Source organism: Lissotriton helveticus, chromosome 2_1 (genome assembly GCF_964261635.1).
Source record: "Lissotriton helveticus chromosome 2_1, aLisHel1.1, whole genome shotgun sequence".
NCBI classification, from domain to species: domain Eukaryota; kingdom Metazoa; phylum Chordata; class Amphibia; order Caudata; family Salamandridae; genus Lissotriton; species Lissotriton helveticus.
Genome location: NC_136059.1, coordinates 21,177,196 through 21,193,310, shown reverse-complemented (window position 1 = coordinate 21,193,310; position 16,115 = coordinate 21,177,196). Strand labels below are relative to the sequence as shown.

The window sequence follows — 16,115 nt, the reverse complement described above, 5'->3', positions numbered from 1 at the left end:
ACAGATATGTATAAACATATTCATACACACATGCATGTACACATGTACACCTTCATTGGCACATGGATACATGCACACACCGATACGTATACACATATTCATACACACATGCACGTACACATGTACACCTTCATTGACACATTCATTCATATACACTCATACATATACACATATTCATACACACATGCATGTACACATGTACACCTTCATTGACACATTCATACATATACACTCATACATATACACATATTCATACACACATGCATGTACACATGTATACCTTCATTGACACATGGATACATGCACACACAGATACGTATACACATATTCATACACACATGCATGTACACCTTCATTGACACATTCATACATATACACTCATACATATACACATATTTATACACACATGCATGTACACATGTACACCTTCATTGACACATTCATACACATACACACATATACATATACACATATTCATACACACATGCATGTACACATGTATACCTTCATTGACACATGGATACATGCACACACAGATACGTATACACATATTCATACACACATGCATGTACACATGCACACCTTCATTGACACATTCATACATATACACACAGATACGCATATTCATACACACATGCATGTACACATGTATACCTTCATTGACACATGGATACATGCACACACAGATATGTATACACATATTCATACACACATGCATGTACACATGTACACCTTCATTGACACATTCATACATATACACTCATACATATACACATATTCATACACACATGCATGTACACCTTCATTGACACATTCATACATATACACACATATACATATACACATATTCATGCACACATGCATGTACACATGTACACCTTCATTGACACATTCATACATATACACTCATACATATACACATATTCATACACACATGCATGTACACATGTATACCTTCATTGACACATGGATACATGCACACACAGATACGTATACACATATTCATACACACATGCATGTACACATGTACACCTTCATTGACACATGGATACATGCACACACAGATACGTATACACATATTCGTACACACAGATGTAAACAGACATGTATACAGTCAAAGACATACATATATGCACACGTAGATACATATACATTCATCCATACACACTTGTATGTATATATGTATACCTTCATAGATACATACATACATGCTTACATAAACAAATACATACATCTATACACATTCATATGCACATAGTGGGCGTTCCGAAGAAGAGGGTGTATTTTTCACCATCGTTGAGTGTGGGGAGGAGTTATGACTCACGAGAGGCGAAACTTTGAGTGAGTTATGATGGCCCGCGCCTCCATGTTATACTCTGCACATCCGTGTGCATGGTTTATGCCACAGGATTTCCTCATGAGTATTTGTTTTAGCAAAAGGTATTTCAGGGCCACCTTTAGCGCTGGCGGCGCCCTGTGCGACAATGTCTGTTGGCGCCCCCCAATGACCACCTCTGCCACGGATTCCTTCACTGCCACCCTTTAACAGTGCCCCTCAAGTCTCCAGAACCGCTGTCTCTCAGATTCATTTAGTTTTATAGTGCCACTCATACCAGTGTGAGGTGTCAGAGCACTTTATCGCGCACACACATTGAACCGAGACAATCGTAGGTGTGCAAATCAGTGTTTAGGAAATGTTACATCAGACAGGACTACAAGGTGTAGCGTAGGAGTGACAGGTCATCGATACTGGTAGGCGACAGAATTAAAGTTCCTATTCAGGAAAGGCATACATTCAGAACATGAAACGCAACAACATTGTTAGGGGTTCTCTTTCATCTCATTCCAGGGTCAGCTGACTCGATAATTCTCGCCTCGGTGCCTACTCTAACCAGGGGTCCCACTCGGCAACTCTGGGCATTAGCTTGCCTCATCTCCACAACGACCCCATCAACGCCGGGGATGCCTGGCTTCACCTTGGAGACTCACAGTAGGGACCATCCCACAGGGAAAGCCAGGACGGGTTCCCCAGCGGTATACCATGCCAGGATACTCCGGTAGTAATTGAGCGCGTTACAAAACAGCTTATAACATATAACATAATAAGAATTGCTTTCCACCCAAATGAATCCTTTTCACAAGATTAGGATGATGAAAGACTTGTTAAAAAAACATGTAGCTCTAACATATATCCTACAGTTTGCATGCAGCTCTTTGATGACAGTTAATAGCTCAATGTTCTATTTTAGGATTTCGATCAACAAACGTCAAGTAACAAAAGCAGCTCTCTTACAGAAGCAGTAACCCACTGAGCTATTTACATTATATGTCCTTCTTGATCTGCATAGTACTGGTTCTTAGCAGCAGGCATTTTAACCCTCTGCACTTCCTTCGGATGAGTCAAAAATTCCACTAGATGAACCTCCAGTCCCTCTCCAGGAAGACAATTAATCAAATTAATCACCAGACTCATCTTGACATTTTAATTGATGCCTGGAAATTGCTGGAAGCCAGGCACCTGGTGCTTTTAAAATGACTTGGGGGTGGGGGCGTCATTTTAAAAGCACCAGCTGCCTCGTCGCCCATGGTACAGGCGGAGGTGTGCCTGTCAGAGGGCGCGGCCGGGGTGCAAGGCACTGGGGGGTCTTTGAATGAGATCTCTTCGGGCCATAGGATATCCAAAGATCAGGTCAGAGAACCCTGAATTGCCCTCTTTGCTCGATTGGTGACCAGCGGCGGGCCGGCCATTCCCCTGAACATGGCTACCTTAGTGTTCATTGCCAATGTCCTGCATGGCCAGGTTCAAACTTCACTGGTGTTTAATTCTCAAGCAGCCAGAAGACCCAAACACAGGCTGTTGGGATGGAAAAGTCCTCCGCATGGCGACGGACGCGCACTGCTGGCCGGAGCGCCCACTGCTGGCCGGAGCGCCCACTGTACGGATGTCTGGAAACGAAGGCTGATTGTAGTGTCAGAGGCAAACACGGATCATGCATGTGTGCCATGACAAAGGCGTGTCCAGTGGGCTGGCGCCTAAACTGCTGCCTCATAGTGGGGGAGGGTTAGTGCCGTCACCAGGAGTCAAGCAGCACGAGCGCAGAGGTGGCCGCCTACCGTTGAGTGATCCGCCAGAGTGAACTGGACCTTTATAACCTGTGTCACAGGAGTGAGGCCTACAGGCTCACTCACTTCTAAAGTTCTGCTGCTGTGTGCTTAACTCACCCTTGGCCTGCATTGGTTTTGTGTGTAGTGCTGGGCAGTGCCTGAGTGGTGTACCCGCGCTCTGTGGTGTGTGCTTGGGAAGGGTACAATACAGGGATAATGCAGTACTGAGCAGTGCATGCATGGTGAGGGCATGTGCTGGGTAAATGTTTGCCTATGAACGGTACAGTTCATGGAGGGCACGGTTCTGGGCAGTGCCTGAGTGGTGCATCTGCGCCGGGTGTGCGTGTTCCAGGGAAGGGTACAATACATTGAGGTCCCTGGATTCCTTGTTTGGAGACCCAGGCCTGTATAGTGAAAGCATCAGGAGAGAGAGGAATCCCGAGACAGATGTGTGTGTGTTGCAGCATCCCCGTAAGCTGTATGGCACTCAAACCAGAGAGGGAACCACCATGCTCCTCTGTACACTTCAAAGGGGGCTCTTTCATTCAGTGAGAGGTCACAAGGAAGGAGCCTGGGCTCATCTAAGGAAGGCGATGGGGCTGATAAGAGAAAAATAGAGATGGTCAGGGGCTCTGGGCTGACCTTTTGATGGACTCGTCACTGTGGGTGACATCCAGGTGTGAACTTTAATCACTGCCATGTCCTGTGTTGTGAGGCTGTCAGCTTTGGAGTCTCTCCTGCGATGACAGACTGCTTTCTGGAGGAAGGGAGGGCAGAGACGTGAGCAGCTTCTGCCTGTGTCCAGGACTGGGGGCCAAGGCCCGCAATGTCCCGGCTGGGTGAGGGGCAAGGCCCAGGGAGTCGAGGACCACCTGTCCTGGAGCCTGGAGCACCAGTGCCCGCCTGCCAAGACCAGCGTGCTCTGTGAGGGAGAGGAGAGCATTGGAGGGAGCGAGGTCCGTGAGGGAACCCAGCGATTGGATCCCTGTAGCGAGGTGTGAGGAGGCGGCTGCTGAATCCATTGGGCGGTTGTCCAAGTGCAGGTTACAGATGGCCAGGGTCGACAAGGACAGAAAATAGTCCCGGGCAGCAGAATAGCAGTGCTCCCTTTAGTGAACCTTGGGGCAGATTTATGTTAACTGGCGCATCCCCAGGGATGCGCCAGTTAACATGCGCCACAGTGCGCCACTGCTCCGCCACCCATGGTGCGCCGCATTTATGATGTGGCGCACCATGGTGCAAGGCAGTGAGGATGCGTGACGCATCTCTCGGCGCACGGGCAGCGCATTGCAGGAGTCATGTCGCAAGTGCGACATGACTCCTGCAATGCACAGGAGCCACCTATTGAATGCATTGTGCGTCACCCTTACGCCTGCTCCAAGCAGGCGTAAGGAATTGACGTAGAAAGTGGCTGAGTGAAATCTCATAGATTTCACTCAGCCACTTTTAGGAGGCGTTCCTGCGCAGGAACGCCCCCCCCCCCCCCGCGCAGGAACGCCTCCTTATGGCGCAGGGGTTTCCAACGTGACGCATCTCCTAGATGCGTCACGTTGTAAATAGGGCGCATTGTTTGCGCCGCCGTTGCGTCACATTACGTGAAGCAATTGCGGCGCAAGGGCATCATAAATCTGCCCCTAAATAGCTAAAAAGCGGCCTACATTGGGGCAGTTTTAAACTTGTAAAGAAAGGCTGTACAAGTGCTTTTCAAGATATGGAATACTGAGTGAATTTGAGCTTGCAGCAGACAATGCTTATATTATCAGGGAAAGCAGCAGTTAAAACCATCCCAGCAGAGCATAAAACATGCCCTCAAACAGCCAAAAAGCAGTCCACAAACTGTCCTGTCAGAGCAGCCTTTCGGACACTGCCTGATTGCTCTATTACCCTGTCTGAAACTGATGGTGTGGAAATCATGACGTTGATATATGCGTATGTCATTAGAATCTTAATACTTACTGTTGGAATTGGCACTTTCTGGTTGGCTGAGGTGGTGCCTTAGCCAAGCACACCCAACCTCTCCCATCAGGGGTGGGTAATTGATCTCACTGTATAACCTGGGCTCACCCTTGGGTAGCTTGGCACTGAGCACTCAGGCTTAATTCAGAGGCCATGTGTAAAGCATTGGCACAGCGCTCACTCACGATAAATACACTGAGTGTCACCAAAGATACTTTACACGTGGTGTATGCAAATAAAGATTGTATTCAACACACACAATAATTAACATAACATGAACATTATGTATTTCTGGGCATAAATCACACTTGGAAATATTACTAGCGGTACTAAACCCACCCGTGTTAAAACGACATCAGTAATATGCACACTTGGGAAGGATCCTACTTTAACCTCCAGCACCCTTATGCCAGGCAAAAAGTTGTCAGAACGAGGCCCACCCTGGCAATTATTATAATTCCATACCACACAGTTATAGGGTGCACTCCAGATCACATCGATATCAAAAATATGGATACACAAAGAATTGTAACACTTTTAAGCAGCACCGTGGGCCGAGGCCACACGGGTGTAACCAATGTCAAACATGGTGTTCTTTTGGCAAGGAATCGATGTGTAAAGCAACACCAGTGGGTGAATCACAGGCAGTCCAAAGACAGTCACTCCCACACATTCACATTCACTCCGCACCAATACGTGGTGCAACGGATATCAGTCAGGTCCGTATGGAAGGCACATGCACACAGCACCGTAATGCGGTACACTCATATCCGGCAGGTCAATTGATAGCACAATGCAGACCCCGTGGCCCAAATCACCCTCCACCCTTCAACGAACCCCGACTACCCTACACCCATGGATTGGAGACAAACAGCCCTCCCCCTGATGCTAGACCGATCGCAGCCGGAGTCGCACTTAGTCAGGGTCCCAGGGAAAAAGGTGGGGGTAGGTAGCAGGACTCATTAGGAGGCAGTCGACAAATGGGGGTTTTCCCACACAGGATGTGGAGCAGAAATGGGCTGAGAGTGATAGTTGTTTACCTAGACAGTTCCACAATATGCCTTCCACCGCCAGCCCAGCTCTGCGAAGCACGCGGGGGGGGGCAGTCTTTTGACCCACTTTCAAACGCTCTTGAAAGCATTCCTTCAGTCCAGTCAGTTATTTTCACTACCCAGGCCCGATGTGGGCGATTCTACGGGGCAACACAAAGTCATCGGGAGGGGTGAGGAGAGGGAGGTTGGTCCACTGCACTGAGGGCACAAAAGGAAAAATCTATTAATTGGGGATGAAGCGCAGGGCCCTCAGAGGAAGGAGGCACCCTGTCAAACACAACTTGATCCAAGTAATCTCAAGGCACAAAGTCTGGTGCACTTTGATATGAGTCGCACCAGACGATTCCCGTAACTCACACGAAGCGTTGTAAACTCCATACCTTCCTGGAAATGAGGCCCAACGTCCAGTGCTTGTTGAACTGAGTCACATCAGACAGCCCTGATCACATGCAATGAAAATTCGCACTCTCGGTACCTCCCTGAAAATGAGGCACAACATCTGGTGCGCGTTGATCTGAGTCGCACCAGACAATTCCAGTCACACACAGTGAGGAGTTACAAATTATGTAACTTCCTGGAATTGAGGTACAATAGCTGGTGCATTTTATTACTGGTCACACCAGACAATTCCGGTCACACACACACAGGCACAAGTTCATGAGGTAGAATGAGGCACTATGACTAGTACGCCCTCACCTCTGAGGGTTGCAATTTGTGAATTGGACACCACTTGCAATTAGCATGTCGGCGTGTCATAAGAGAAAAATGCAGCGCGAATGGTGAGGCGGGCCACGCTGGATCCAGCAAGTTTTGAATCGACCAACAGTACGCGTATGCGCTTTGAGATCTCCATGATGCGGGGGCTACACGCCTTCGATGCGTGCAAGACTTTGAGTCTCCACACAAGGCAATCTGGTCTCCAGGCACAATTCTTAGTTCCACGCTCATGCCGCACTACGATGTTGGGACTTAAGAGGGCAACACTCTCCAGGTGTCACAAGTAGATGGTGTGGATCCCTTGCTAGAATTCTTAGATGTACCTGAGATCCTGGAGAGCAGGGGGCACACCTACGTGCCCTTGGAGAGCACACTTGAAGGTGCCACACAGCAGTCGGTAGGCAGCCAAGGCCAGCCACTATTCAGGGAGATGTCCGGTCCCTTCCAATGGCAGTAATCGTCCTTATACACAACAGATTCCTCTGGCAGTGTGCACCACGCAGGTCCAGGATCTCTGGACCCACGTTCCCACCAGCCCCACACGTGTATCTCTGCCCTGCTGAAGTATGGCACAGGCAGTCATACTGTAGTGGGCCTTTGAAGTTGGAGGTGGTTTAGGGAACTTCTCTTTGAACCACAGATGTCTCCCCTAATCTCCAGTCCTATATGTATGAGGCCGTGAAATGCAGATCTTAATTTTTAGTGGGGTCATGGTCTGGCTCCAGTGGCCAAGTGTCAAACTCTCTCATTCCAAACTAGTCACCCAGGCCCTCAAATAGCAGAGGTCTGTGGTTCCAGCTGCCTGCCCATTGGTTATGGCTGTCGCTGGGGAATGCCCAGATGTGCTCCCTCAAACTCCAGCATGGACTCAAACTAAAAGGCAGACAAAGAGTTTTAGAACAAAGACATGCCCACAGTCCAGAAGTGGCATTCTAAGCTATTGATGACAAAAGCACATTTACCACAAAAACACCATATAAGCACCAGTTCCTAACAGATGCTGGAAGGGCATGGGTGCTTTCAACCTCCACTTACAGTGGGAAAGTGCCCAGAGCCCTTATGCCACTAAAAGAGATTCAGCCAAACCCGGCTGGTGCCCTATGGGAATAGCCAAACTCCTAGGAAAGGAAAACCCACAAGGGGTGCCTCACTACCTGGGCATGGAGTACCCATGTGTCCTTGCCCTGCCTTTCACCTACCACTTGCTCCAGCGGAAGGTGCACGAGCTAGAAAGGCCACCCGGAGTCTGTGCGCAACTGCGCACCCTCAGGGAGACATGTTTGAAAGGCTCTTCTTGTGAGTGGCACATCGGTGATGGTGGCCACTAGTAGCCAGTGCCGGACCTGCCCTGGGTATGTGGGACACCTTTTTACAAGGTAGTCACAGGTACAGCATCTCAAACAAATAAAGTAAGCTCCCCTTCCTAACGTGTGTAGGAAGGGAGCGCACACTTTCACACTGCGTTACAGCGGAGAGGTGCCCATAGTCCTAAGGCAACAAAAAGACAATCAGCAAAAACCAGGAGGAAAAACCCCCCAAATATTTGAGGAAATCCCCTAACATGGTCCATCTCCAACATTACGAACAATATTCTTTTTAGGGGGAGCCATACAGGCTCAAGTTATTAGAAAAACTGTCCTCAAAATAATTCTATAAATTTGTGCAAACTAATGATCTTCTTAACTTTTCGGTCAGGTTTTTGTCTGGTCCGCATCACTCAGGTGGCGGTACTCTTGCGCTAGCGTCAGTGCACATGCGCTGCTCTGTGAAACTTGCTGTGCTGGAGTATACAATAAAAGCCCCGCCCACTCTCCGCCCATATTTGTCATTGGCTTGTATCATTGTCCTTCGTAAATGCTGGCTTCTGATTCCTTAAAAGGCTTGTTAGTCCCTCCTTAGTACCGCCTTGTCTTCATTTCTAACCTCCCACAGGACTGGCCCCTTTCCTTCGGTTGTTACACGGTGTGTGCGTGTTATTTAGTCTTGTAGGCACTATTTTCTTTATTGAGTTTTTTCTACTTTCATCGCGCCGTGCCCGCTTTCACTTTCCAAGCAGCCGGGACAATGGCGGACGCTTGTTTGCAATGTCACAGCTCTGCATTTAAATGCGACACCTAAGACAGTGCAACTATTTTAATACATTTAGAGACTAAGAATAACCTCTGAGATGGATGATTGATTGATGGCTGAGTTTGGTATCTATCCCCAGACAGAGGTCATTTACGCATGGCTGCGAGGCTGCCGTGCGTACAAACTAAGGTAAGGACTGCACTGCAGGAAACAGATAAATAAATAACCTGGTAACTCACTCCCCAGCCTGCAATGGAAACGCGTCCCGGGGCCCGGCTGGACTTGGAGGAAGAGATGCCAGCAGTAAATATATTCAGCTCACTCTGTAGCACGCGCTCAGTCATTACTGCAAATTCAATTAAGTTTTCATTATTCCAACTCTCTGGCATTAATTGAATTAAATACAGGCTTGCTGCGCAGCAAACAAAAGAAGGGCCGCTGTGCGATGCCAAGGAGGAGGACAGCTGCCCCATGGGTCACTCTGAATATAAAAGGAAGCCACTGGCACTGAGCTGACCATGTGATACAACCTCAACTGTGACAAAGAGTCACACATCAATAAGACAACCTAAACAGCGACTAAAAAACTCAAAATGAATGTGGAGTAATGAGGCTACTGCCTCGGTATCCAAAAACTCATCACTGTCAGAAGGAATCTGACAGACGAAAACAAGACAGGCGCTTGGCAGGTAGCCTGCTCCTGCACTAGCGCGGGCTGCTCTGCTCACACGTGTGCTCCTCTGCACTTGGCGCATGCGCACTGTTGCTGCTAATAACAGCGGACAGCGGTGTTATAGGCACGAGAGCTCAATGACCCCCAAAGCACTCACCTCTCAAACACCAGCCTGCTCCGCAGAGCTTGGAAGTTTACTCTGACCTGTCTCGAGGCGAGAACTTACAACTGACCAAAACAAGGGGCTGTGAGCTGGTGAAAAGTGTGCTGGGAACAGGGCAGCGGAACCAGCCCTCCAACTGCACCTTAACAACACAGGTAGGAAGTACAACGATTCTGTAATATGTAAAACGGTCCCGAGTCATGGCAGGGAAGCATAGTCCAGCCAATTTATGAAAGTGGCCCACTAGAAGATCCAGCTAACTACAGACTGATTGCCGTAGCAGATGTGGAGGCATACATCTGCACAGATTGCCTACTCAATGATCTAGAAGAATGGGCCGCCAAAGAAGAAATTATTCCAAACTGGCTTTCGATGTGGCGAGTCAACGATTACGAACCTGACCTTATTGACTTTATTAACTGAAAGAGCAAAACATAAAAAGCAAAAGTTATATATTTGTTTAGTTGATCTTAAGGCCGCCTTTGATTCTGTTCCCCGCAATTTACTTTGGGCGAAGCTATCTGCTCGGGGCATTCCAAACCAACTGTTCTATATGATTATATTGTTATATTCCAATACGTGGGTCCAGGTTAAGGTGGGGGATGGTAGATGTACAACTAGCCGATTCAAAACGTATAGTGGTGTCAAACAAGGTTGTGTCTTAGCCCCTTGTCTTTTTAACCTTTTTATGGCGAAGTTACAGTCACATTTTATAAATAATATTGCTCACTTGCCTAAGCTTGCAGGACAAAGTATAAAAAATCTATAGTACGCAGATGACACCTTACTGTTAAGCGATACAAAAGGGGATGATGGACGGAGCGTTTGAGCAAATTAAACACTCACCCCCAGTCAACTGATCTGGGTTTAATCCATCACCATTCTTTAGCCCACTCAGCCACCCCATTTCAGACATGGCTATATGCAAATCAGTCTGACCCTGTGCCTCATGGGAACAGTCCAGCCCGAACTGCCAAGCCATGTCTTCCCTGGACCGGAAACAAGCTTCCGAGGACTGGTTTCTGGCATTCCAGCCGTCTTCAGCCCGGCTTGCTTGAATCCAGTGGCCAAGTGAGCAAAGGACTCACGTCTGAGCATACCCTGCCACACTTATGGCCAACAAAGTGATACCAGGATACTTGTTTCCGGTCCAGGGAAGACAACCTCCTAACGATTCTATTGGATAAGGATGAGCTTGCTAAACAAAGCCATGCAAGGTCGGCTATCAATTCATTCACCAAATTGGAGCCATCATTTTATCTTAGCTCCCATTTAATACCCCTTATAAGAGATAAATTCCTGCTGCTACGAGTTAGGAGATACCCCACAAAGGATGGAACCCCCACCTCCCCACGGGTACTAACTTGACCGTCAAACCGTTGTAGGTTGTGGGGTTTTCATAATGAATAACTACTGCATATTTTATACATTTGTCCACAACTGTTACAAGAGAGGAAAGCTCTATTAAAATCCATCCCCATTTTGTAACCATATCGACGAGGGGAACAAATAAAAACATTCCCACTAGCTGGATATTATTAGAGTCTTTCTTCAACACATAAGTAACAAAACTCCCACTCCAACATATTTTTGCCTTCTGGATAGGCACAGAGGCTACCAGTGCTCCACGTATCCGTCGGTCGTAGCACGCCCCTTTCCGTAGAGGGTTATGATGAAGCATGCCACCAAGGGGCAACCCTGCTGGGTGAGGTTTATTCAAAGAAATAATTTTCAAACCCATTAAAAGGTTGACAGAATATATCTTTGATAAAAGAGTGACTCCTTTTGGTTATTAGAATGTATACGTTTGTAAGGATGAGTCCTCCTTGTTTTCCATAGACCTCTCCTTTTTGATGTTTTTCTGATTAGCTGTCCTACACAAATTGATTAATTGATTGGTTGATTGATTGCCAGGTCCAGTCCCTGAAGGGCTCTTGATGGAATGTTATCCACTGAGGCTGCTCTGTCTGTTTTCATCTCCTCTTCATCTCTTCCTCTTGCAGGTCAAGCCTGTAGTGATGCCGGGATGGACGCAGGCTCTGGTACGGGCGATCAGATCCAGTGGTCATACGACAGTGCCGCCGATGTCTGCAAAGCCTTCCTGTACCACGGCAATGGAAAGAGTGCAAATATCTTCCCAACAGAACAAGCATGCATGAAGGAGTGCTCTCCGCAATACTCCCAGCTCTACCCAGAAGGAGGTAAGTGCTGCCTTGGCACCCTTAAATTATGTATTCCACCAGCATTCAAGTCTTGGAACATTACAAGTTTGTCGAGAACCACAACTGGGCGACTCGACTCATGGCCGTTCTTCCTACTCATAGCTGAGGGCATGATATAGAACTCGGCGGATGGGTTAATCCATTTCATTCAGTCTATTGATTGCATGTTTGTTTGCAGTGACATTCATTCAAATGTTCATGCTTTGGGATGTATTGAATGTGTATTTTGACGGGGCCACATTTGTGCTCAATTTTGAGGTGCTCCTTTCTTTCAATTTGATTTGATAGTGCTGCAATTGTTGTTCGATTCATTTTACAAGGTGTTCTTGTTTTGCTAAGTTTATTGTTTAAGGTTTGCATCTAATGATGAACCTTGTTTTACAAATTTCAATGTTTTGAAGGGTTTAGTGCTTTTCTGGACCACTTATGTGCTCTAATGTTTTTAGAGGAGTTCAGTTTGTTGGATGTTTAATGAACCACAGGTGTTCGCTATGTTTGATTTGTAGAACCACAGGGGTTCGCTATGTTTGATTTGTAGAACCACAGGGGTTCGCTACCTTTTATGCTTAGAGAGCCCCAGGTTGCTCATTTGTAGAACCACTCGTGTTCGCTATCTTTTATTTATTTATTGAACCACAAAGTGCTCTAAGGTTTAGAGGTGTTCAAATTGTTGGGTGGTTAAAGAGCCGTGTTTGCTCAGTGATATGTATTATTACATGCTCTAATGTTTTTTAGAGAAATTCACATTTAATTTGTCAAATCCACTTATTTCCATTCTTGTGGATTTTGTACCTTGTGGGTGACTATCTTCTTTCGTACTTTCACCATTTGATATTCTATCACTTTCTTTTACTTTACCATTATTTTTACTGTGTATATGCTGTATGTTCTATTATCAATTTTTCTTCTCTTTTTTCTTATCTCGTTTTATTTTGTCAAGGGGGAAGATGTGTTGCATCCCACCCTCGTCGCCAAAATTGTAACAAATTGAAGTCCTAAGGTCCAGTATATGAAACAAATTAGGTTTATTGAAGATAAGATTCAGGTCATGTAGATAAAATAGAATAAAGTAGATCCAATAATAGGAACACCTCCAGGAGCAGATGGACTCCAGCTCAGCCTCAGATGTAACTGTCCCTGCTTTCAAGCATACACAATTGGAACACTATGTGACATCATAGATGCCTGCTGAGCAAGTAAAGATAAACACTAAAGAAGGACAGAGAAGAAATGAAAACAGGATGCAACAGGACATTCTAAGGGAATAGTCACCCTAAAGGCAAGGAGCTCATTGGCTATCATCTGCCAGTACCTGTATTGCCCCTAAATTCAGTATTTATAGGCACACCTAAACCTTAGGCCTCAGAATAAATAGATGAAAAAAGATTGAATAGGACCGCTGCGTACCAGGAACTGAACCGCTGCAAACAGAACTCGGCAAGAACCCTGCCACCTGTAGCTGGCTCGACAACTGGACCTGCTGCCCAAGAAACCAGGAGAACTTTCAGCCTTCACCCAAGCACCAGGAACCTCCCTTTGGGCTAGAGGCTCTGATCCCCAGCACCCGCCTGTACAGAAGCACAATAGTTGAAGACTGTTGGAAATGGGATCCCCGGCTGGCCAGGGCTTTCGCCAAAGTCAGTCAGAGACCACCACTCCCAAGTCAGGGCAAGGGAGTTACACGCCAAGATAACCCCTACTCACCCTCTAGGTAACGTGGCGCGAGCAGCAAGGCTAAACTTGGAGGCGATGTAAGTTAAGTATTTGCGCACGCACCCCAGCAACAACACCCAGGACCCACCACAAAGGAAACTCCACACAAGGTTATATAAAAATAGCCTTTGTATTACACCAAAACACATTAGATAAAACACACACTTTACAATGTGCCAGAGGCACGGGCAGAATTTACAGGGGATATGTACAAGACAGGGCCACCTGGACCACTGTCAGGAATCAGAAGTAACACTTTCAGAAATAATACTTTTGCATGTAAAATCACTGTAGCACAAAAATATAACACAACCAGTAATTACCGGTAACCAGGACCTCACTAGCACCACCTGTACTAGGGAGAAAACAACCACCTATGTATTACAATACCTGTAGGGGTTTAAGAACATACACATGATGCAATGCATAACATTCATTCAGAGGTGCATAGAAAAGTACAATTGCGCCAAACTCACGTAAGTCACCACCTGTGACTGTCCCTCGGCCAACTGGCCTCTCTGGGGCTAGGGCGCCCTGTGTCCAAAGTCAGGGTCCTAAACGTAGCAGTTGCCCACAAAGTGCTGGGCAACTGGTGCAACAAGGTTTGAGCCTTCCAGGGCTCTAAAACAACAATGGGGCCAATGTGGGAGCCTCGCTGGGCTCTCAAGAAATAAATTGGCCCCCTGAGCCTCTCAGGGCTCTAGACAGCTGTGGCAAGCTTTGTTGGAGTCCCCCCTCCTGGGGACTCGAGCACAATCATGCCCCCTGAGCCTCTATCAGGGCTCTGAACAACTAGATGCCCTCCTTGAGCCTCTCTGGGCTCAAAACACAATTGTGGGGTTGTTGGAGTCCCTCACGGGGGACTCAGAAACACATCATGCCCCAAGAGCCTCGCAGGCTCTGAACACCAGAGGGGGGGGCGCGAGCACCGACAATGTGCCCCGATGTCCCCCCTCTCTCTCAACTGCCCTGGACTTGGAGCTCCCGCCCAGCCGGCTTCACTTACCGGCACTTCTGCAGGCGGGGGCTCCTTCCGGCGGTTGCTGCAGACTTCCCTGCCTGGCGGCTCTTCACGGGAGCTCCCGCTCCTCGGGGGCTCCCTTCCCACACTTCTCCCTCTCTCCGGGGCTCTCCCTCATCCTCGGGAGCCCCGGCAGGCAGCAGCTTCCGCCTGCCTCTCTCCTGCCCCCGGCCTGCCTGACTTCCAGGTCGCGGCTGCGGGGCGGGACTTCTGGTCGGCCCGCTCTCGGATTGGCCGGCCGGCAGGAACACTTCCGGGTCGTCGCGGGCAGCGCGGCGGCCCATCTCCGGTGCTTCTAGGCGAGGGATAATTTTACCGAGGAGTGGGGCTCCCTCGAGGTAAAAGCGCAGAATTTGCGGCAAGGTCCCTGGCAGGGTGGGCACCTGCCAGGGGGCAAATTAACTACAAATAAGCGAGGTGGGCACTCGCTAGGGTAGGCAAAGCGCTCCCAAGCGCTATAGGCAATTAACACAGCGCACCCAGCGCTATATGGGAAAATAAAGCGCTTCCAAGCGCTAGAGGGCATAAAGCGCGCTCCTAGCGCTACAAACAGGATCAAGCGCTCCCAGGGGCAAGGACAGAGCCCCAGCAAACAAGTCCTTGGGCAGGCAGGGGGCAAGGCTGGGCCCAGAGCCAGCACACTGGGTCTCCAGGCAGGGAGACACCCCAAGTGGCGGTCCTCTGGCCCAGCGACAGCAACAACAGCCCCCTCAGGATCCTGGAAGAGAACAACATCTGTGGGGACACAGCCCCATTTTTATACACCATTTTCCTTTGTCTGAAGGTGCAGGGTGGGGGCGGAACCAGTCGCAGCTGGTTCTTGAGTACTCTGTTTACCTCAACCCCCCTCTCTATTCACTGGCAGGGCTTGGGTCATTAGACACACCACAGGGGGGCGGAGCCAGCATTGTGTGGGGAAAACCCAGCCCATCCGGGACACAGGTACACTCCTCCCACACATCACTCATGCTAATCTCACACTCACCACCGGGCAGACCCATCCAGACTTCCTGGAGCCTGACATGCCAGCCAGCTCCAGCCAATCACGCTCCAGCACCCTCACTGCACACGTACAGCCATGTCTAGGAATGTCACTTCCCTACTAGACACATACATGCTGCATACACCATCTCGCAGCATTCACTCTCACAAGTTCACACATACCAAACTCAAGCCTGCACTCCCCATGCATCAGGAACTACCAGGGACACATACATTCCCCATGCATTCCTATGGGCGGGCAGGCCTAGCTCAGCACATGCACTCAGAGTGCGCACGCACTTTCCACTGGGACACAGTGAAAGTGCGCAGAATCCCAAAAATCACCATTGCCAGGTCACCATTTCACGCAAAAAGTCTAGGGGTGAACCTGCCCTAAGGGCCAAAGTCCAACAAAGACCGTCACTTTTGTCGATGTAACTCA

The 16,115-nt window shown here is 48.2% G+C and overlaps 1 protein-coding gene across 1 annotated transcript in view; it reads left to right on the top strand.

Annotated features, from left to right (window-relative positions):
• Positions 1-16,115, top strand: part of LOC144817671 (uncharacterized) — an 87,803-nt gene that overhangs the window by 13,667 nt on the left and 58,021 nt on the right. The window contains exon 2 of the mRNA XM_078674401.1: positions 11,740-11,937. Coding sequence (XP_078530527.1) covers positions 11,740-11,937 — 198 coding nt within the window. The remainder of the gene's footprint in view (positions 1-11,739; positions 11,938-16,115) is intronic.